The sequence below is a fragment of the Filicampus tigris genome, chromosome 3 (assembly GCF_054856515.1).
Source record: "Filicampus tigris isolate MCC_2025a chromosome 3, RoL_Ftig_1.0, whole genome shotgun sequence".
NCBI classification, from domain to species: Eukaryota; Metazoa; Chordata; class Actinopteri; order Syngnathiformes; family Syngnathidae; genus Filicampus; species Filicampus tigris.
In genome coordinates this window covers 804,766-826,636 of record NC_141219.1, presented here as the reverse complement: position 1 = coordinate 826,636, position 21,871 = coordinate 804,766, and the positions used below count along the sequence as shown (strand labels likewise).

Genomic DNA, 21,871 nt, shown 5'->3' with positions numbered 1-21,871 from the left:
GTCTGAGTATTGTCAAAAGTGTTTCTGGAAAGGTAAACCAAATGTTTGATAAACTGACCCGAGGATGACTCCGAGTCCGAAGTTGGCGACTGAAGATTGATGTCTTCTCCGCCCGAGTCAAAAGGGTTTGTTTCGTGCAGAAGCAGTTCCAACACCTATTGAGTGTTTTTCTGCGTCTTCGTTCCGATGAGAGGAGATTTGGACAATGTTGGAGCCAATATTTGTTTGAATGCCATTTTGCCCTGAACTCAATCAGGGTGAGCAATTGTGCCACCTACTGGCCAAATTGTGTTCAAGCCGGTAGGCATTCTAGTGTCATGGGCACACGGGCCTAGTTGATTGGAACAGGTGCGCTCATTAAGAGGAAAGTTTGATGTCAACCGCTCCTGCAGGCTAGATTTTGTTGGGGTTTTTTTTCTTATGACGGCAGTCTATTTACATTATTAATTAAAGAGTAGACAAATCTATCCGTATCATATACATGGACACAAACTTAAACACAACAAACGGACCTTGGAAGGAAAGTGTCATGGAGACTGAAGTCATCGAAAAGTAAGACAAACACTTTATGTCTGTGGGAGCGCGTTGGTACATTGTCCTTCAAATAATGGATGTGGATCTTGTTGGCCTTAACTATTGGAAGGTGGGAAATTAAGGCTACAACAGACAACATCACATTTGTGAGGTCACTCAAGCATCAAGCACAAAAAAGATTGCGCGTCATTTGAAAGCAATCTGCATACATATGGATAATTCTATTAGGGCCCGTCCCATATGCCAATGCCGATTTTTGGCAGAAAAAAGAATACGGATTTCAGATGAATCATCCATCGTTCCAAAAATATATAGAATTGCGATGCATAGAATAAGTTTCTGATCTTGATCTTGCCCCAACCCCCTCCCACTACATACTACTTTGTGATCGCAGATGTTTTGTCATCCTTGAGATTCCGTTAAAAAAAAAAAAGCCCGGCCACTTTTGCATTCACTTATTTTTCATCACATGACACTTCTTTTCTCGTTTTTGCCTGAGCAACTGGACAATTCCTGCGCTACAGTCGGGCTCTTTGTTTTTATCCTGAGGTGATGGCCACATTTGGGGTTGACTTTGACCCCTTTAAACCATCAATATCTCTATCGTGGTGAGCGTGGATATTTTTTCAAGTGGCTGCTTCGAGTGCCCACCGACCCCATGTCGACCTACTCGCACGCGTTTTGGCCAGCAAGACTAAACGCTTCTCGACTTCATCCACCGGCAGACCGACACATCTAGTAATGATTAAATCTACAATCTGAAAGAATATTTCAGCACAACTGAGCATGCAAAATAATTATTTCCAGTCAGTGTTTTTTCTTCGGGTGCCATTTCAAGGGTGAATTCTGAGTGAATCTGTTTATCGCAAACTACGCAGGAGAAAGGTTTTGCTCCGCTGTGTGTGTTTTATATGTACTTTCAATGCTGACTTGGTGTCGAAGGTTACGTCACAGCGAGAACATTTCACTCGTTTGTTGTCAGCGTGGCACCTTGAGAGCGTCCTTCATCATTCTCATAGTCAGAAGACTGTGATGCCATTTTGTCATCATTTGATAGTTGAGCCAAGCGGCCGCCCGATTGGGCTCCTCCGCTGGGTTCGCTGTCACCTTTGTCACCTTTGCCACCGACGCCAGTCAATGGAAACTTGGTGACATCTTCACTGATGCCTGCAGGACACAAGATAACAAAAAAAAACAAAGTCAAGCGTTGCACAGTCGTGTCTCGTGTTGTGATGTTCATGCTATGTATCAGTGATTTTCCTTCTTTCTGTTGATTTGGAAGGGACGATGCACCTCGATGAAACACATTCGGCACAGTTAGATGATTTGTGTGTAAAAGTGCCAGATTTCCATCCACGGTTGTCCAAACAAAGACGAAACCTGTCAACCCATTAAATCCAAAGCTGAAGAAAAGCAAGAGGGCGTTAACTGGTGCCCGACCTGGCCGCGATCTGTACAAAGTTGAAAACGAGCTTGTGAAGTTAGTTGGGACGTTTACTCACGTTTTCGAAAAATGTACGGGCTCATCTAATGCATGCTAATGTTTGGAGATGCGGTTTGCACGGACTAAGGATTTCCTCATGTTGTTTATTTACTTGTGTTGAAGCGAAAACGTCGGCAAGCTTTTAAAGGCCAGCTCGTGGCTGACTATTACATTTGCACTAGCAGCTAATTTATGTTTCTAGTTTGTACTTACTGTGAATGTCCATTATTGTAGCAAAACCGTTTACAAATGCCTATTTCAATCCACAAATGTGTCAAAAGAATCCGTAACCACAGTCACAAATGTGTCAAGAAAATCCGAAGTCACAAATGTGCACATTGGTTTGTATGCGTAAATACGTGGTTAAGTGTGTACATAAATCTGCATGTATGTCCACTGATAGTGTAGTGGTACACACGCCTGAGTTGTGTGCGGGCAGCGTGGGATCGATTCCCGCTCAGTGACAGTGTCTGTGTGTGCCCTGCGACTCGCTGGCGACCAGTTCGGGGTGTAGTCTGCCTTCGCCCGTAGTCATCTGGGATAGGCTCCGGCAACTCCCCGCGACCCTATATAGGAGAAGCGCTTTGGAAGATGACATGACATGACATAAATCTGCATGTGACTTTAGCTACAGTGCGGCGATTTGCAAATGCGTGTCTGGAGACTTGCGGTCGGCTCCGTCGCTACGCATTCAGACCACAAGAGGACGCTGCAGTCGGAAGCCCGTTGAACCGTAACACGACGGCCAAGCCGCACCACGCTTTACAAGCCATTTACGGCAAGCCATTACGGTCAAATCGCCGATTCGCGGCTAAATAACCACTGCCATCAACAAAGTTGAAATTGCACGTACTTTTTTTCAGACACTTCATTTGCTCATATGAAGAAGAAGATTATTCATTTTAATATTTTCAAATGTAATTATCTGCACCCCAAAAAGTTGAATTGTTTGATTTGAAAATTATTAGGCTACATTCTGAGTGCAAATGAGGCTAAAATTGAGCAAGCGCTGCAGTTGAGACCAGGTGGGGATTTATCATGACTCATGACTTGCTGGTGTTGATAAATGAGGATTTGATTAGATTTTTTTTGCACTTACACACACTCTACATTTCGGTCGTGCGAAATAAATGACAACCTGTTTTAAGCACTCTCGGGTAAAGGAGGCCCAAACTTTATACCGTATGTGGCGGTCCTGAGTGTAGTTAACCTTTTGCCCGAAGCCCGTTGGAAGGGCACGAGCGCGAAGTGTTGTTGGCCGGCGAGGTTAGCGAAAGCCAGGAATCTCATTAACAACCGAAACTCGAGTGAGAGAAAGACGTGAACAAACCTGCGCTGCTCAAGACAACTCGAAGCTCCGACTTGCGAAGATGTTGACTTTGTGGCTCCTCTTTCGTTCCCCCTCGTACACTTCTTCTTTCACGCACGCATCTTGCGTACGTTTGTGCACCACGAGCACGACGCTTTACACTCACACTCATACGATCGCTCGTCTTTCGAACACACGGGTGTCTGTTAGCAAGCTAGCTCCGGAGGCTTCAAAGTGCACCGAGACGAGTTTAGAAAATGAAAAAAAATTAGCGATGTGGTGCGGTCCGGTTCAGTCGAGGTGAGCGTCACGTGTCGACGACTCGCGTCCAACCTTTCGGTTGAGCCGCGCCTCGAACTGCGCTCCGCAGCCCGGGCTGCTCGGAATGATGTCTCTTGTAGGCAAGGCTACTTTCTGACCTTTTAGCTAATTAGTTTGTTGTTTTCTTGCCCGGTTGTTCCTGTGCAGTCTTGATGTGCACCAGTACCCACTTTGGCCTTCGGGTCTCCCTGAATGATTAAAGAGTCTGTCTGTCTTTGCCGTTTTGGCCATGAGATGCTCTAACTGGTGACAGAGACCGGTTCTCCATCTCCTCATCTGTATGTTCCGACCCGGCCGTATACACCCGTGTGACACTCACACTTTTTGCTGTGGCAGCTACTCGAACACTTGGAGGTGTACTCGATCGGATAGTCGATTCCAAAAAGATTTGTTTGTGACCGCCCTTCCTCAACTGGCTTAATCCAAATACGAAACGTTACAACGTCAGTGTTAACTACAGTTCGAAAATCTAAATCTGAATAAATATCGAAGTGTTATGTTCGTTTTAAATCTGAACGTTAAATATATGTCAATGTTGACTGCACATGTCTTGGGTGCAACGTCATATTTAAAGTCTTAAAAATCTGTTCAAAGTTGTAAAAATCTGCCTCAATAATTGTAAAACGAAGAGGATCACACAAGGAGTGTGACGGCTCCAGCCGCTTCACTTTAGAGTGGCAGGGTACAGAGGGGTGTGCTCCTGCTCCGCAGCACGGACTCGTTTTGCCATTGACTTTTATTTATATTTATTTACTGCAACAACACAGAAAGAAAAATGAGAAAACATCGAGCGCACATTCATTCGGCGCACAACAGTGTACTCAAGCTTCACGAATCATTCGATTACTTCCACACAATACCAACCATTTCCGTGAAGTACATCATTATGCTCGCATACTAGCCAAAATGTCTCAATGGCGACAATAATCACTTTTTCCTCCGTCGTCAGTTAGGAAAAGTGGAGTCGAACCCACTTTCAAGAATGATTTCCTTTTCCGTGCTTGAGAGGAGGCGCCCTGTTGTCTCTCTTTGACCCCATGACCTTTGATCCCCATGATCGTCCGTGTGTGTCCTTGCGTGTTTTTTTAAACCTCCCCTCCGAGTGAATTTTTTCCCACAAACTGAGCAGGCAAATGGTTTTTCTCCAGTGTGTGTCCTTGTGTGGACTCTCAAATCTCCGTTCTTTAAGAATCGTTTCCCACAAACTGAGCAGGCAAAAGGTTTTTCTCCAGTATGCGTTCTTGCGTGAACTCTCAAATCGCCATTCCTTGCAAATCGGTTACCGCAAACTGAGCAAGCGAAACGTTTTTCTTCAGTGTGTGTATTTGTGTGTAATCTTAAATCTACCTTGCGGTTGAATACTTGACCACAAACTGAGCAGGCAAAATGTTTTTCTCTAGTGTGTGTTCTTGAGTGTACTTTTACATCTCCCTTCTGAGTGAAGCTTTTACCACAAATTGGGCAGGCAAATGGTTTATCTCCAGTGTGAATTTTTTTGTGCCTCGTTAACGTTGCGTTATGAGTGAATTGTTTGCCGCAAACTGAGCACGCAAAAGGCCTTTCTCCAGTGTGTGTTTTTGCGTGCCTTGTTAATTGAGAGTTCCGAGTGAATCGTTTCCCACAAACTGAGCAGGCGCAAGTTTTTTCTCCAGTGTGTGTTCTTGTGTGTATTCTTAAATCTCCCTTCCTAAAGAATCGTTTACCACAAACCGTGCAAGCAAAAGGTCTTTCTCCAGTGTGTGTGCCCGCATGTGCTCTGAAAGCTCCCTTCTGAATGAAGCTTTTACCACAAACGGAGCAAGCAAAAGGTTTTTCTCCTGTGTGTGTTCTTATGTGTGCTCTTAAAGCGCCCTTCTGAATGAAGCCTTTCCCACAAACTGCGCAGACAAAAGGTTTTTCACCCGTGTGTGTTCGTGTATGAACTTTCAACACTGACTTTCTGCAGAACGTTTTGTCACAGTGAGAACATTTCACTCGTTTGCTGTCAGTCGGGCATGTCATGTCACCTGTAGCGTGTTTATCATCACCGTCGTTGCCGTCATCATCACCGTAGTCAGAAGAGTGTGACGTTAAGTCATCTCTATCTGATGGGGGCGCCGAGAGGCCGTCCGACTGGGATCTGCCGCAGCGGACTCCGTCACCTTGTTCACTCTTCACACCCACACGAGCCGGCTCAAACTTGAGGTCCTCCTCCTGCTCTTCCTCTTTCATGTGAAGAGGCTCTGGCTCCACTTCCTCTTTGAGGTGAAGGTTTTCTGGCCCCTGCCACTCAGGGCCAAGAGAGTCACTGTTGACTGCAGGACACAAGAAGAGAGAAAAAAACAGGAAGGAAAAAAAACATGGCTTATAGAGCGTTGCGTTTTTGCTGAGTGTACACAGCACGAGGCTGTCATTATAAATGGGCAGTCACTTGTGCTTTTCTACCTTCGGTACTCGAGGGGCTTCATTTGACCTACCGATGACGCAGCATCGGGAGCAACTGGGGGTTCAGTATCTTGCTCAAGGACACTTGCACACGGTCGCAATGGCCGAGGGTCGAACCCAGCCTCTGAGTCGGGTGAGGACTACTCCACCCAGCCCCATTGGAAGCCATTTGCACTCTTTTTGCTCCAGAAATCTCAAGATTGCTCAAATGATCCCAAACAAGATTTGCAACGTGGCTTTCAAATGTAATTAGAAACAAGAGTGAGAGGAAGAAGTGATCGAACATACCTGCTGTGTGTGGCGCAAGTCGAGGCTCCACCTTGCAAACTTGTTGACTTTGTGGCTCCTTCTCATCTTTCGTCCCACAAACCTCCTCCTCGTACCCATCTTCTTTCACGTGTCTTGCACACATTTCCACGCGATGATCGCGAATACTTCTTGGAGACGAGGCGACGTGTTGCTAACATGCGTGTCTCTTTGTTAGCAAGCTAGCTAACCTAAGCTAGCTCCAGAAGCTTCACCGTGCACGGAGACGAGTGTATCTGGCTACGAAGATTTAACAAATGTCGATTAACTCCATTTAAATAGAGAAGGACGCAGTGTTTCGATGCTTCCGTACGTTCAAGAGGTAATTCAGAAAGAATGATTTAGTGAAGCTAGCGTGGTTGCGTGAGCTTTACACAAAGAAGCTCTGACTGCGACAGAAGAGGTATGGCAACTACGCTTGGACAAAAGTGTGTGTGTGTGTATATAGAAATATACAAATATAAATATATATGTGTCCCGAAACGTACCTTTTGACGCTTAAAAAAAAATATATATGTATAATATATATATTTATATATACACATATACGTTTGAGCTATATAAGCTTACGCAATACCGATTTTACTTTCATTTATAGCTATGACATTTTAGAAAACATTCCACCTGTTTCTGACCCTTAGTTCATAACTACAACATAATATTATTCTTTTTATACTATTATCACTCTCATGAAAGTCTGCTGTGGTCGAGAAAACTCAACATTAAATGAGAACAGATTCGGAATCAGTACAAAAAGTGTCATTAAAACAGTTTAATTGCATCCGTGACTAAGACAAAATGTAACTTTCCACTATAGAGAAAATCCCGATATAGTTTCAGAAACAGGCATTGAGTCAAAGAGTCCCAACACAGTCTCACTTTCTCAAGCGTTTATTTTGCCGCTTCATGGATTGTTGCTCTTCTAAGCAGCACACTTGTGCTTGTTAAGCTGATCCTTACGAAAGAATCGTTTATCACACACACTGCAACTGAATGGTTTCTCTCCAACATGTATTCTTGCGTGAGTTTTCAAATTTGTCTTTCGGTTAAATGTTTTCCCACAAACCGAGCAAGCAAAAGGTTTCTCATCAGTGTGCGTTCTCATGTGTCTCGTTAAATTTTTATTCACAGTGAATCTTGTACCACAAACTGAGCAGACAAATGGTTTCTCGCCAGTGTGCGTTCTCATGTGTATTCTTAAGTCTCCATTCTGAGTGAAACTTTTACCACAAAGCGAGCAGGTAAAAGGTTTCTCTCCATCATGCATTCTTGTGTGCCTTATTAAATTAGCCTTTGTAGTGAACCTTTGAGCACAAACTGAGCAGACAAACGGTTTATCGCCAGTGTGTGTTCTTGTGTGATTTGTCAGATGCGTTTGTCTGGAAAATATTTTTCCACAAACGGAGCAGGCGTAGGGGTTTTCTCCTGTGTGTGTTCTTGTATGTGCCTTCAACAAAGACTTTTTGTCAAAGGTTTTGTCACAGAGAGAACATTTGGCACAACTGTTGCCCGTGTGAAATGTGGGATCACCTTTTGAGTGTTGTTCATCATCGTCATCATAGTCAGAAGAGTGTGACGTGACGTCATCACCATCTGAAAGTGGAGCTATGAAGCCATCTGACTGGGATTCTCCACAATGCTCTCCTTCACCTTCTTCAGTCTTCACAATGATGTCAGTCAATGGAAACTTTGTGATTTCATCCTCCTGCTCTTCTTCTTTAATGTGTGCTGTCTCTGGCTCCTCCTCCTCTTTAATGGAAGCGGGATCCGGCTTCTCTTCCTTTTTGATGTGGGGAGGCTTTGACTCCTGCTGCTCCGAACCAAAAACATCTTGGCTGACGTCTGCAGGACACAAGAAGAAAAAACATACATGCTTTGGTAAAGGCGCTGCGCTTTATTCAGTCGAGTCTCGTGCTGCATACTATTGTTCATATACGTTTTGGGCAATGTTTACGATATCCTTCATTGATCCCCAAAGGTCAAATTCGGGGGTAGCAGCAGGTACTTTTGAACAATAATGATAACCGTCCAAATCATAATCGACCTCCATTTGACCAAAATCGATACGGTGGCACCGGCAGCGAGACGCCGTCCGGTTGAAGGAGTCCCAGCGGGCCTCTTTGGGTAGCCTCGGTGCAGGCCGCTGAGGCAAAAACTCCGGTGAGGAGTCGGGTGAGGCCATGCGGGAGGACTTTGGACAAATTTCGCTTCAGCATCCGAACCTCCAAATGTGAGACGGTGGCCTTCAGTGGGAAAAGGCTAGAGTGCCCTCTGCAGGTCGGGACGAGGTCCTAGTTTCAAGCTGGGGGGAAATCTCTCCCTCGCCCCCACGTTGGAATCCAGCATTACAAGAAAAGCGTCGTCGCTTTTCTGTGACGGTTGAGTCGAGATAACATCGGACTATTAAGAAATGCTGCTAGTGTGGTTAGAAAACGAGTGAGAGGAAGAAATCGAAGTGAACAAACCCGCTGCCGGGAACACAACTGGAGGCTGCTCGACATCCGCGTCCAGTAGTTGACGCTCGTTCTCCTTTTTGGTCCACGAACGTCCTCCTCGTACTCTTCTTCTTTCACGCTTTTTGTACACATTTCCCCGCGAGAATCACATGACTTGACACTCACCCACTCTGCTTGACGATGTGTTGCGAACAAAGGCGGAGGATCCGGCCTCTTTGTTAGCGGCTAGCGAGCTAAACTAAGCTAACGTAAGCTAAGACGGGCTAAGATAGGCCGAAAGCAGTTTTATCCCCACACGAAAATCCCTCAAATTGTGTTTTAGTCCTCTTTAACGTAGGGCTTCGACACTTCGGCACGCTCAAGTAAGTAACAATCCGGAAAGCAAAACAATCATTTCGTGAAGATCAAATGTGTGCTTGCGTAAAATGTGCAGAGTAGCGCGACAGCAGAAGTAAACTCTACTTCCTTTAGTTTTTACATGGCGAATTACCACATTACCGCCATCTATAGATCTAAATTGATTACTGCCGACAGTGCTTAGACATTTCAATTTAAACAGTTGTGTTTCATTCAAGAAAATAAAATAAAAATGAAGTGTCAAATTCCTCTATTGAGTCGTGTTGTGCTCAAACATAAATATATGTAATGGCCAGCTAGCGTTCCGCAATTTCACGTTAGTAAAACCTCCACTCCTCGAAGCCTTCAAAAGCATCGACGTAAACGACCACTCGATATCCTTGCCTGGTTGCAGAACGTGCAGACGAGCCGCCATCTTGATGATACATGCCACCCCAAAAGTCATGCCCACGTTGAGGGCGTGTTATCTTCTGCGCTGTAATTCAAATATCATGTCATGCTGTGGAATATCAAATATAAAGATGGGGAATACTTGAAGACTTTCATTTTATTCAGGATCAAATATACTCTTGTACATCTTACTGCAGAGACATTTTGTTTATTTCTTCACACTATTTGAAGCTTCATTGTCTGCTGCTGTTTTCACCGGCACAATTGTGTATCGTAACCTGATACTTATTAGCGAACCTTTTATCACACACACTGCAACTGAAAGGCTTCTCTCCAGTGTGTGTTCTTGTGTGCCTTCTTAAATGTCCCTTCTGGGTGAATGTTTTACCACAAACTAAGCAGGCAAAAGGTTTCTCTCCACTATGGGTTCTTGTGTGTTTTCTTAAGCTTCCCTTTTCAGAGAATCGTTGATCACACAATGAGCAGGCAAAGGGTTTCTCCCCAGTGTGTGTTCTCGAATGTGTTCTCAAATGTCCCTTTTCAGTAAATCTTTTATCGCAAACTGAGCAGGCAAAAGGTTTCTCTCCTGTGTGTGTTCTCATGTGTGCTTTTAAATTACAATGCTTACGAAATTTTAGGAGGCAGACCGAGCAAGCAAAAAATTTCTCCTTAATGTGTGTTTTTTTGTGCTTTGTCAAAGTGTCTCTTTGAGTGAACCTTTGACTACAAACTGTGCAGGCAAAAGATTTTTCTCCAGTGTGCATTGTCATGTGTACTTTCAAATTATATTTGGCATCAAACCTTTTGTCACACTGAGAACACTTCCAGTGCTTTTTGTCTGTGTAACATGTCATATCACCGTGAGAGTGTTCATCATCATCAGTGTCATGAGAGTGTGATGTTATGTCATCATTCTCTGAGAGAGGAGCTAAAAAGCCATCCGCATGGAACCCTCCACAGTGGCCTCTGCCACCTCGAGTTGTCATGTGTTGACTGGAGCTGCAGCTTGGAGGCCCCGCCCCTCCGCTCTCCTCACTTTGACAGTCCTCTTCACTGTGTTCACTGGCCAAAGGGGCAAAGGTCAGCGGCGTCTTGGTGAGATCATACTCATCTTCTTCCTTAATGTGAGGTGGCTCCGGATGAAGATCTTCTTCACTGACGTCTGCGGGACGCAAGAAGACAAAGACTTGGGTCAAATCAAATCGTATATTGTGTATATATATTGCGTATATTTTTTAGCAGTTGGTAATGGTAACAAGAGAAAACAGTCAACAGGTGTCATAACAAGAAAGTCCCATGACTGACTGCCTCGTGTGGGGAAGAGCTTATTTTCATTTTTTTTTTTTTTTCCCAGTTGAGTGGACGAAGGTTAAGGAAGTGGCCACGATTGACTCAGGAAGTGGCCAACATTGGCTGCTGCCAGTTGAGCTCGCCTTCTCCGGCCCGCAGCCAACGCACACTGCAAAAACCGTTCAATCTAACCAAGAACGAACACGGCGCAACGGTGAGTGACGCAAGACCTGGTTGAGAAACAATTTGGTTTAAATGTGCAAGATTTGGGAGAAATATTGCCCAACAGGGAAAAGCCCAAAGTCATTTTTTGGATGATCTTGGTTTGCGCACTTTTTTGTGTTGCAACAACTTTGGCATGAACGCACGGCTTATGCGCTTATCTCGTGTCACGTAAACATAATTGGCTGTGTGTGTGTGTGTGTGTCACACAATATAGTTATAGTTTTGCTCAAAATTAGTCACGTTTAGGCATGTGTGCATCATCATCAGCGTCAGAGGAGAGCGACATTATGTCGGATTGGGATCCTCCACTGCACTCTCCGTTACCTTCTTCACTTTTCACAATGACGCCAATGAACGGAACATTACTGAGATCCTCCTCCTGCTCTTCCTCTTTAATGCGACGAAGCTCCAGCTCCTCTTCTTTAACCCGACAAGGCTCTGGCTGCTGCTCCTCCTCCTCTTCCTTCTGCTCCTCCTCCTCTTTGATGTTGGCATACTCTGATTCGTGCTGCTCGGGACCAAGATCTTCTCCTGTGACGCCTGCGGGACGTGACAAGACAAACGCACGTATTGTGGTCGAGTCAAATTTTGCTCAGTCAAGTCTTAGTCTTGTGAATTATTGGCAAAATGCTTCCCACACTTTGCCACGTTCTGCAAATTTATGTCACCGCCCTCACAAATCACAGACATGATTCGGGGAGAAATGTGCCAATCGACTAAATGGGCTTTTTTCCCCTGCCCATCGATGCCATAACACACAAGGACTTGTCTTTCTACTTGAGTTGGTGGATTTGAAGGACAGCGCAACACCGTCATTTGCTATTTCTGAAGTATTCGTTCGCAGTAATAAGCACGCAAGCGATTGCTCTCAGTTTGAAAATTGGTGACCGCTGTTTTGGAACAAAAACACGCGGAGTAGAAAATGAACAAACCTGCTCGAGGCTGCTCGAAAACAGCGTCAAGTAGACTTCGTGGATCGTTCTCCTCTTTTGGTTCACAAAGTCCCTCCGGGTAGTCTGATGTCGTTCTTGCACACATTTTCACACGATAATCACAACATTGGAAACATAATGATGTGTCTCTTTGTTAGAGGCTAGCAAGCTAAGATAAGCTAAGCGACGTACACTAAGACGAGAATAACCGGACACAAACGATTCGATGAACGACGTTGTATTCTAGTAAAGTTTATGATCGACGTAATGTGTCGATCGAGTACTAATTGAGGAACAAATATTAAAACAAGCGCGTGTGGTCACGTAAAAATATGAAATAAAAACGTTAATGGGGGAAAAAAACTCCGCACTGTAAGGTGTACGGCATCTCCACTTGGACAATTTTAAGTTGCGTCCCAGCCAACGCGATCCAATGACGTCACTCAATCGCCCTTCAATCGGCACTGTCAAATTTGTTCACGTGTGGATTTGCCGCACAATTTCCAAGGAAGCTAAACTTTAGCATTATTTTTGTGCGTCCCTAAAATATTCGTCCTGAATTATTAAATACTCTATGGAAGCCTCGACACAGTGCCCCCCCCGCTCGTTATTTTTCGGGACTCAAACACGATTCAGTAACACTTTGTTGTCGCTTCTCCTGTTAGCTTAGCATAGCTTGCTCCTTCAACGTAACATCTGGTCAGCGAACTCCATGGCCGAGGTAGTACTGCCATCTAGCGGTAAGATTAACACACAGCACGTATCAATATCACGTTCATCATTCATCGCAATTAAATGTACTAGATTTTTTGTGCTAAGGCAATGTAGTCATCAGTCTTTTTTGTTTTGAATAAATATCTTTAATTTCACCTAAGATATTTTCCCTGTTGATGATTTTAGATAAACTCCATGAATTGCTACACATACGTAGTTTGTCCAAGTGGCCTTCCCGTACAACATCCACCACTGCGCTACTTCATTTCTTTTTTGTTTTGTTTTGTTTTGTGTTTTTACTCAATCGCAAACGCTTCCCTCTATATTTATTCCAAAATAATTTTTGAACGCGCCCAAGTCATCATCCAACACCAGTTTAAAATAAAAACGTCATTTGTTAAACATTGGTGTCCGGATCGACTCGTCTCGGTGCACCTTGAAGCTTCTCGAGCTATCTTAGCTTAGCTTAGCGTAGTTTAGCTTACTAGCCGCTAACAGAGACACACGTTTGTTAGCAACACACCACGAAGCAGAGATCAAGTGGGAGAGTAAAGTGCTGCGATTCTCGTGGGAAAATGTGTGCGAAGAGGGTGAAAGAAGAGTACGAGGAGGAAGTTGGTGGAATAAACGAGGAGAAAGAGCAACAAAGTCAACTACTAGACGCAATTTTCGAGGCGCCTCCAATGGAGTTCCAAGGAGCAGGTTTGTTCGCTTTACGCTCTCTCTTGTTTACTAGCAACTTTAATTTCTTAACCATAATATTCACGTGTTCATAGTTTTCTTTATTACACCACATTTTGTGACCTTTTTAAATGTTGCACTCCATGTATTCAAGTGCAAATAATCCATGTATTCAAGTGCTAAACACTAATACTCTAACCAATAACTAAGAGTCATCTAAACAGAAGCAGTTTCGAAAAAAATAAAACCAAAGAAACCTGCTTTTAAAAACTCTAACTTCATTTAGAAAAGAAAACTCAAAACGAAATGAAATCTAACTATCGTGAAACATTCAACATCAACGTCGATCCATATACTTGTGCTGGCTGTTATTGCATGTGACCGACTGACCTGTGCAATAAATGCCACATTTGGACAAAATGTGTTCCCAGAGGTGTTCCTGACGTAGACACAGTTTATGTACAAGGGTCATTTGCATTAATAACAGCAAAGATACGCCACTACTCATTCTGAAGAATTTTTTTTAGAAGCAATGATTACCTTTTGAATGAAATGTATGCGCACTCTCAGGCAAATTAATTGATTTTCAAAAGGAATTTCAGTGGGCAAAATAAATGCACCATACCTTGTGCTAGCAAATGTTTATGGTCAACAATTTCAAAATGCCAGTCAACGTTAGAAACAACATTTACCTATAAACAGACACATTTTGAAATCACACAACAATGAATAAAAGCAACATTTGTTTGAGGAAAAAGGACGTTTTAAGTTTGTCCAAAATTTAGAGAGACCCATTTTCTTCACAGTTTAAGAAAAAATCAAAACACCACATAGTTTCACGTTCCCCCAGCAAGGAACACGTGGCCGTGCTGCGAACGCGCGACGTCACCCAAGCGTTTTAAATTGAAAATGGAAAGAATTCTAAAGCTTTAAATATGACAGACTTAAATCCAAAACGGACGTATACATAACAGCATAGAGATACTGGCTGGTGAGCTACTCTTTGTTTCGCTGGTTTAGCATCAAGTGTTGCCTCATAAAGGAACACACTAAGATGTCTTTTCCATACCGTAAGCTGAGGCGCCAGCAGTCACGGCTTGTGCAGAAGCCGTTGTGCTCTTCTTCTGCTTCTCAAGCGTCTCGGGCGCGTCGCAAAGAAGCGAGGGAAGATCCGCATCGGCAAAGCAACGCACCCAAACCGGGAAGACGACGGCATGCTGCAAGTCAATACGCAATTTTCGCGTCTGCCCTCGACACAGCCAGCAAGCGGCTCGGGGTGATGACGTAGTAGCCTCGAGCCAAGCGTGCTCGATACGATGCGCCCCTTTGCTAAACCAGGTGGGCGTTCCCTTGTGTGTGGACGGAAAGAAAACCAAACTTCCAAACTCCCCTTCACGGATGTACGTATTTTGTCTTTGTTAAACCTCCTCCAGAGTACCCAGCGGCAATTCAGACATTTATTTTTAAGGGCTTGAATGTATGACTTTTCTGACGTGATTGGACCTTATCTAAGCCCTGGGCAGCTGTGATGTCATTTTTTTTTGTTGGCAGCAAGTGACAAAAAGGCCGCCCCCAGGCATGGCTAAAAATGGGTGGATTTTGCTGCTTAACTCCTATTCCACAAAGGCAATATGAATCCGAATGCTGTTTTTAGACTCGCGGAGGCGCATGGAAATTATTATTGGAAAGAACATTTTTGGGTTGACTTCCCCTTTAAGAACAAACGATATATAATTGTATCTGAATGTTCAATTGCGGGATCTCTTACTTGAATGAGTGTATTTCTCATTTGAATCAAATGTTTCCATGCACTGACATGTCCCGGGAAACGAGTTGTGCCGCAGAGCAATACGAAATCATGAGTGAGTTCAACATCGCTGGGATATACGGACTTGCTTGAGCGCTGTTCAGTTGGGATGTCAGCGTTGCGCAGATTGGAACACGACAATGTTCACGATTGTGTTGCTTTTGCACGAAAACAATCAATCTTTTCATAGGCTCACACTCAGCTGTTTATTGCAGACTTTTTATTCGTCACTACGGTTCACGAATAAACCAGAAGAGGGTCAAGTGCAATATTCCCAGAGGCCAGGGGTGTGTAGACTTTTTATATCCCCTTTTTCTTTGACTCTATAAAAAAGGAGTATTTATGATTATTTATGTATTGAAATACTGTAGTACGTGACATTCCTCTGCGAGGATCCTAGGGAAAATGTTGCCATAAACATGTGACATGTCCAAACGATAATAACACAACATCAAAGTCACAACATGAGATTTGAATGAGCAAAACTTGACTTTCGCAAACCATGCGTGTTGGTCTTCTTGTGCCCGGCAGACATCGGTGAAGAAGAGCTTTGTCTTGAGCAGCAGGAGGCAGAGCTCCCAAATATTAAAGAAGAAGAGCAGGAGGAGGATGTCACCGCCTTTCCTTTGACGGTCATCGTGAAGAGTGAAGAAGGTGATGAAGACCACGTTGGGGGGTCGCAATCAGACAGCCTCTTAGCGCCACGCTCAGATAGTGATGACGCAACGTCACACTCCCCGGACACTGATGACGATGATGAACACCCAAAAGGTGATATGTCCAGCCACACCGACAAAAAGCATGTGAAATGTTCACAGTGTGACAAAACGTTTGACAGAAACTCATTGTTGATCAGACACACAAGAACCCACACTGGGGAAAAACCTTTTGCCTGCTCACTTTGCGGTAAAAGATTCTCTTTAAAGACAAATTTAACAATGCACATAAGAACACACACTGGGGAAAAACCTTTTGCCTGCTTCGTTTGTGGTAAAAGATTCGCTAAAAACACAAATTTAACGATTCACACGAGAACACACACTGGAGAAAAACCTTTTGCCTGCTTATTTTGTGGGAAAAGATTTGCTCAGAAGGGAGATTTAACAATGCATACAAGAACGCATACAGGAGAAAAACCCTTTGCCTGCTCAGTATGTGGTAAACGATTCACTGAGAAGAAAAATTTAACCACGCACACTCGAACCCACACCGGCGAGAAACCGTTCAAGTGCAGTGTGTGTGACAAAAGGTTTTACGTCAAGCGCGAGGTTAAGCGACACAGGTGTGCTGGTGAGAAGAGCAGCACTTAGTCCAGCCGGACAAGAAACTGAGGCGGCTGTGCTGCCAATCGCTGAGCTTCTCCCAGCACGTTTATCACACTACACAGCGAAACCTCCGTTTCTGAACGACGCGGCTTTAGAACAATTCCGGTTTTTACGGTTTGCAAATAGCCGTGAGACAGACATGTGCAAGGATCGCTTGTGTGTGTGTGTGTGTGTGTGTGTGTGTGTGTGCGCGCGCGTGTGTGTGTGTCTGTGTGTCTGTGTGTGTTTGTGTCCTGCATTGCACTTACAGCCTGGCTGGTACTGTAGCTTTGTTTTTTCTTGTGAGTACCCCCTTCAGAATCCCTCCAAAGAAAGTGAAAACTACTAGCACTAGTGTCATTAGGAGGCCTACTTGTATTACTGTCAGAATAAAAAAGGAAAATACAGCTAAACAGGAGAATGGTGTTCTCTTTGCATTTCGGGTTGTCAAAATCTACCATCTGTACTGTTGTAATTATAATACTGTACACCAGATTTGTATAGTGCCTTTTTTCCGACATCCAAGCCCTTAAATGGAAGTCAAGTCAAAAATGACGGCTCACCTGTTTTCTGTCTTTGCTCACATGACGTTGGCAACGCAAGCCGAGGGCACTTGGCCGTCAGTTGTAGTCGACAGTAGAGGGCGCTAGAATGTCAAAGTGACTGAAGGATTCAGCTGCTTACTTCTTATTCCAAGGCAATATTCATCAGAATAGTGGGGGCACAAAGAACATTGTGAAAAGCACTTTTTGACTTGACTTGACTTTCACTATTATGAAGGTGCACAGCACAGCAAACTATTGTTCCCAAAAATGGTATTAAACGACTCAAATAAAAAAAAAAGAGTAAACATTTGTATGTTTCCAAAACTGACTACAATCTTGGTGAAAATGCCCTTGTGTTTTGTCTGTCAATGACTTCCATTTTCTTAGTACTTTTAATAAGACCGACGACTGCTGTTCGGCCAAATTAAAAAAATATATATATATATATATATATGTGTGTATATATATATATATGTGTATATATATATGTGTGTATATATATGTATATATATATATATATATATATATATATATATGTATATATATATATATATATATATATATGTATTTCCAAAACAAAGGGGAGAGTGTAGTTAAAAATAAAATTTGAAATATCCTGCTGGATTATAAAAAAAAACCAACCTGAATAAATTATATTGCGTGCCACTTCTGTCACTTTGTTGTTAATCAAATACTTAGCAGGAAAGTTCCAAATTTTATCCAATCAATGTTATTGACAAATGGTGACCGAACCACTTTTGTGACAGGGCTCGCTATTTCGGTCAAGTGGGGTTTTTTCCGCTGTCGATTGTGATACGTTTTTTGGCGTAAGCAAGCGCACGCCACGAAACTATTTGTTCTTAATCAGTTCTAAAAGTACTTCAGCCTTGACACAGCAGCAAATGTACCTCTTTCTCTACTTTATCGGACGAAAGCAGAAATCTTAGTTCACATTGAAGCCTCTCGAGCTAGCCTAGCTTGACTTAGCTTAGCTCGCTAGCCTTTGACAAAAAGCAGATATTGAGTGCCAAGTGCGGCGACCGCCCTGCGAGGATGTGTGCAAGGCGTGTGAAAGAAGAAGACGAGTACAAGGAGGAACTTTGCGGAGTAAAAGAAGTTGTCAAGCGACAAGGTCAACGACTGGACGCTGTTTTCAACAAGCCTCAAGATGTGTTACACACTGCAGGTTTGTTTTGTTTGCAAAGTTTAGCTACATTGCATACATTCGATCCCCCAAAAATGATGCCCACATTAATTGAAATGGAATTCATTCAAACCAAATAACTCAACCAGGCTTACGGATTTGGCCGCGAGGATTGTCCGGTCTCTGAACACCTCGACGTCATGCATTTCATTCAAGGACAATTTGGAGTGCTGAGATGTTCCAAAACGCCTGCGCTGCCCTCTTACTGAAAAGTGTTTCCTCACGTCCAGTTTGGGTTTAAACCAAAGCTTTATCACCTCAATGGCAAGAAAAAAAGCGTGACTCTTATGGAAGTTCACGGTTTCACGAATAGACTTTTCATAAACCGTCATCTGATCTTAATATCAACCGCTGATAATCAGGATTGTGTGCAACCAATTTCCGCATTGGGCCAAACCGGTCGAAGCCCTTCCTCCCAGCTCAGCAAAATGGCGGACACCCGGAAGAACTTGAAGCGTCCGCGATATCTTTCGTGTTGCACCAGATGGCTTCGAGAGCTAGCAAAGACGACAACGTAGCCAACGTTTAGCCTTTGTTGCTGTTTGCAGCTATCGTAGCGTATCTGTGTAAACCCGCAGATTACGAAAGAAAAGATTCCTCACATCATCCTGTTTGTGACACGCGAATTGAAGGTGTCGTTTTACCAAACTGGTTTCCATTCATGAAATTGAAGAAGAGCACATCAGTGGCGTTTCAACTGAAAAGTTCGCAGTACGGACGCCCCGAGACCGACACAAGACAAAGACCTTCAAAAAATGACTTGGAGGTGTCAAGACCGCTCACGAGTGTTCCAACACTATTGAGAATCCATCTTCATCCCTCGTAATAATTCCAAGATGGCCGGGCCCTGATTTCACGACGTTTCCTCCCAACACACTGCACGCTTCCAACAATCTTTTGATGATGAGAATGCCGTACTCTTTTTATGCCACGTGTGGTGCCGTTTATTCTTGCCAAATAGCTCGAGATGACTGTTGGGAGTCCACAAAATGTTGTGCCCTTTTTCAAATCATAAGCATGCGGGACGATATCTCTCTGAGCTTTAATTGTGACTCTTATTTGTATCTGTGCGTCAGCTCCAAATACATTTCCAACCTGCTCATCCCATGCGGCCGCACAAACAATGAGGGATCAGCTTTTGAAAAAATATGAAGTACACATCTTTTGCACAACATAGCGAAAGCAACTCCGTTTGTAAAAAACGTAATTAGAATCATTGAAATCGGAATTTTGCCTGAGTTGACCTGAATAACCGAGAAGTGGACACTTCTCTGCCATTGATATGTTTTCAGTCTTGAATCTTTCACGCTGTGAGCATGTGAGTCAGGGTCGGCCAAACGACGGCCTGGGGGCCATTTGTGGCCCACTGTCCATTTTTGGGTGGCCCATGGCCCGTACTACCAAGAAGATCTGTCTGTAATCGTTGTAGAAACCGAAAAGTCAAAACCTTGCTTCATTTGTCGAGTAAAATAAATGCTCCGATTATTTTTGGTCACGTGGGACTTTTGCTGCATCGTTTGTTGCACGGCAGGAAGGACGTAAACAAGCTCAACGTGTGACTATAGAGCAAGTGTTTTGATTGAAAGCGGGACCTCGCCATGAAAGCGGTTCATTCTGTTTTAATGTTGATATTTTATGATGCTATATTTCTTCAGTAAAAACATGACACAATTTGCTTTTGTTTTCATGGGCTGGAATTGATTCGTTGCAGTTCAATCAGGAAGATTGATTTGAGGACAATCATTTGATTTACAAGCTTGCTCATGTAAAGAATTAAATGTGTAAGTCGAGGTCCCAGTTTATAAACAACATCTCCATCACAGTACGAGATTTGACTTGACCAAAGCACGTGTGTTTGTCTTCTCGTATCCTTCAGACACCAGTGAGGGTCTTCGTCCTGGTCAGCAGGCACCAGAGTACCCCTCCATTAAAGAGGAGGAGGAGGCGCAGGAGGAGGAGGAGCGCACCAAGTTGCCATTGACCTTTTTCCCTTTGAAGAACGAAGAAGATGACGATGAAGGTCAAAGTGAGGAGAGCAGAGAGGCAGAACCTCCAAGCAGCAGCTCAAGTCAACACATGACAGCCGGAGGTGACGCACGAGCAGGAGCAGGAGCAGGAGCAGGAGCAGGAGCAGGAGCAGGCGGCCTCTTAGCGCCACTCTCCGATAGTGATGACATAACGTCACACTCTCTGGACGACGATGATGATGATGACGAAGAATACTGTAAAGGTGATAGGACTTGTCACACTGACGACAAACGCTTGAAATGTTCTCAGTGTGACAAAACGTTTGACAAAGAGTCATCTTTGAAAACCCACACGAGAACACACACCGGGGAAAAACCTTTTGTCTGCTCAGTTTGTGGTAAAAGATTCACTCAGAAGGGTCACGTGATATTACACATGAGAATACATACTGGGGAGAAACCCTTTGCCTGCTCAGTTTGCGGTCAAAGATACTCCCAGAAGGGAAGCTTAAACATACACACAAGAACACACACTGGGGAGAAACCTTTTGTCTGCTCTGTTTGTGGTAAAAGCTTCTCTGCAAATCATAATTTACGAACACACACAAGAACACACACTGGGCAGAGGCCCTTTTCCTGCTCAGTGTGCAGTAAAACATTCACTCAGAGAAAAGAATTAAAAATACATGCAAAAACACACACTGGTGAGAAACCTTTTGTCTGCTCAGTTTGCTGTAAACGATTCTCCGTCAAGGGCCATTTAAAGAGACACAAACGAACACACACTGGAGAAAAACCTTTTGCCTGCCTAATTTGTCATAAAAGATTCTCTGAAAAGGTACATTTGAAAAGACACACAAGAACTCACACTGGGGAGAAACCTTTTGTCTGCTCAGTTTGCGGTAAAAGATTCTCTATCAAGGCAAATTTAACAACACACACAAGAACACACACTGGGGAGAGACCCTTTGCCTGCTCAGTTTGTAGCAAAAGCTTCTCCGTCAACGACAGGTTAACATTGCACAAACGAACGCACACGGGTGAGAAACCCTTTGCCTGCTCAGTCTGTAGTAAAAGCTTCTCTTCAAAGCAAAGTTTAATAAGGCACACGGGAACACACATGGTGGAGAAACAGCTTTCTGGCTCAGCTTGTGTTCAACGATTCTTGAATCAAGACAATGTTAAGAGTCACAAGTGAGATGGTGAAAGTAACAGTGATCAGTGACTACCTTAGAGAGGCCTTAGGCTTTAATTAGACTGAAGAAGCTGCCTGTTTTGTAGTAAGTGGTGAGTGTTTATTTGATCCGAAATAAATGAGGACAGTGAAGTTAATGAATGCCCTGCGATGTTGCACTTCGGTTTTTGCTGTCGCACTATTTTGCAGATGTTCTTTTTTGTTATTACGGCTGATTTCTTTTTTTCTTTCTTTTTTTTTCGACACATTTTGATGTTATCCACCGCTGTTGCAAAAACACAATTTTATGTGTTTAAAAATATGTTTGGTTTAAAAATGTGTTTCAAGACCTTAAGAAAATGAAGTGCCATAAATGCTGTTTAAAAATGCCTCTGGTGGATTTAAGTTGGTCATTTCTATATCCCAGATTTCACTTTTTTTGTGGGGA

The 21,871-nt window shown here is 43.6% G+C and overlaps 3 protein-coding genes and 1 pseudogene across 8 annotated transcripts; 1 reads left to right on the top strand and 3 right to left on the bottom strand.

The window, feature by feature from the left end:
* Positions 1-542: 542 nt before the first annotated feature.
* On the bottom strand, positions 543-6,776 carry LOC147149512 (uncharacterized). 2 transcript variants are annotated; one of them, XM_086026512.1, is made up of 3 exons: positions 6,360-6,776; positions 5,654-5,941; positions 543-1,701 (listed from the first exon to the last, which is right to left on the bottom strand). In XM_086026512.1, exons 1-3 carry the CDS (start codon positions 6,481-6,483, stop codon positions 1,499-1,501), a joined length of 615 nt encoding a protein of 204 aa, XP_085882638.1. In that variant the 5' UTR covers positions 6,484-6,776; the 3' UTR covers positions 543-1,498. The 2 variants fall into 2 exon arrangements, with proteins under 2 accessions (XP_085882638.1, XP_085882636.1); XM_086026510.1 differs by lacking the exon at positions 543-1,701 and having other exon boundaries at positions 4,372-5,941.
* A 505-nt stretch (positions 6,777-7,281) lies between these two features.
* On the bottom strand, positions 7,282-9,610 carry LOC147149511 (uncharacterized; annotated as a pseudogene). The gene is made up of 2 exons (XR_015086116.1): positions 8,843-9,610; positions 7,282-8,219 (listed from the first exon to the last, which is right to left on the bottom strand). The product of XR_015086116.1 is annotated as an uncharacterized LOC147149511 (transcript).
* Positions 9,611-9,719: 109 nt separating this feature from the next.
* Positions 9,720-12,743, bottom strand: LOC147149510 (uncharacterized). 2 transcript variants are annotated; one of them, XM_086026534.1, is made up of 3 exons: positions 12,028-12,743; positions 11,462-11,635; positions 9,720-10,742 (listed from the first exon to the last, which is right to left on the bottom strand). In XM_086026534.1, the coding sequence occupies exons 1-3, from the start codon at positions 12,131-12,133 to the stop codon at positions 9,814-9,816; spliced, it is 1,209 nt and encodes a 402-aa protein (XP_085882660.1). In that variant the 5' UTR covers positions 12,134-12,743; the 3' UTR covers positions 9,720-9,813. The 2 variants fall into 2 exon arrangements, with proteins under 2 accessions (XP_085882660.1, XP_085882659.1); XM_086026533.1 differs by having other exon boundaries at positions 11,420-11,635; positions 12,028-12,742.
* Positions 11,320-21,782, top strand: LOC147149509 (uncharacterized). 3 transcript variants are annotated; one of them, XM_086026501.1, is made up of 4 exons: positions 11,354-13,443; positions 15,761-16,000; positions 19,994-20,063; positions 20,159-20,286. In XM_086026501.1, the coding sequence occupies exons 1-3, from the start codon at positions 13,317-13,319 to the stop codon at positions 20,014-20,016; spliced, it is 390 nt and encodes a 129-aa protein (XP_085882627.1). In that variant the 5' UTR covers positions 11,354-13,316; the 3' UTR covers positions 20,017-20,063; positions 20,159-20,286. The 3 variants fall into 3 exon arrangements, with proteins under 3 accessions (XP_085882625.1, XP_085882627.1, XP_085882626.1); XM_086026499.1 differs by lacking the exon at positions 19,994-20,063 and having other exon boundaries at positions 11,320-13,443; positions 20,159-21,782; XM_086026500.1 differs by lacking the exons at positions 19,994-20,063; positions 20,159-20,286 and adding an exon at positions 15,445-15,516 and having other exon boundaries at positions 13,312-13,443; positions 15,761-17,354.
* Positions 21,783-21,871: the final 89 nt, after the last annotated feature.

Excerpts from the sequence above, each read along its gene's own strand:
- LOC147149512 (XM_086026510.1), bottom strand. The coding sequence starts at position 6,483 with ATGTGTGCAAGACACGTGAAAGAAGATGGGTACGAGGAGGAGGTTTGT. Across the intron at positions 5,942-6,359 it reads ACTTGCGCCACACACAGCAG|TCAACAGTGACTCTCTTGGC; the intron begins GTATGTTCGATC and ends TGTGTCCTGCAG.
- LOC147149509 (XM_086026499.1), top strand. The coding sequence starts at position 13,317 with ATGTGTGCGAAGAGGGTGAAAGAAGAGTACGAGGAGGAAGTTGGTGGA. Across the intron at positions 13,444-15,760 it reads AATGGAGTTCCAAGGAGCAG|ACATCGGTGAAGAAGAGCTT; the intron begins GTTTGTTCGCTT and ends TGTGCCCGGCAG. Across the intron at positions 16,001-20,158 it reads CGATGATGAACACCCAAAAG|ACACCAGTGAGGGTCTTCGT; the intron begins GTGATATGTCCA and ends CGTATCCTTCAG.
- LOC147149510 (XM_086026533.1), bottom strand. The coding sequence starts at position 12,133 with ATGTGTGCAAGAACGACATCAGACTACCCGGAGGGACTTTGTGAACCA. Across the intron at positions 11,636-12,027 it reads TTTCGAGCAGCCTCGAGCAG|GCGTCACAGGAGAAGATCTT; the intron begins GTTTGTTCATTT and ends CACGTCCCGCAG. Across the intron at positions 10,743-11,419 it reads CATTGTGAAAAGTGAAGAAG|ACGTCAGTGAAGAAGATCTT; the intron begins GTAACGGAGAGT and ends TGCGTCCCGCAG.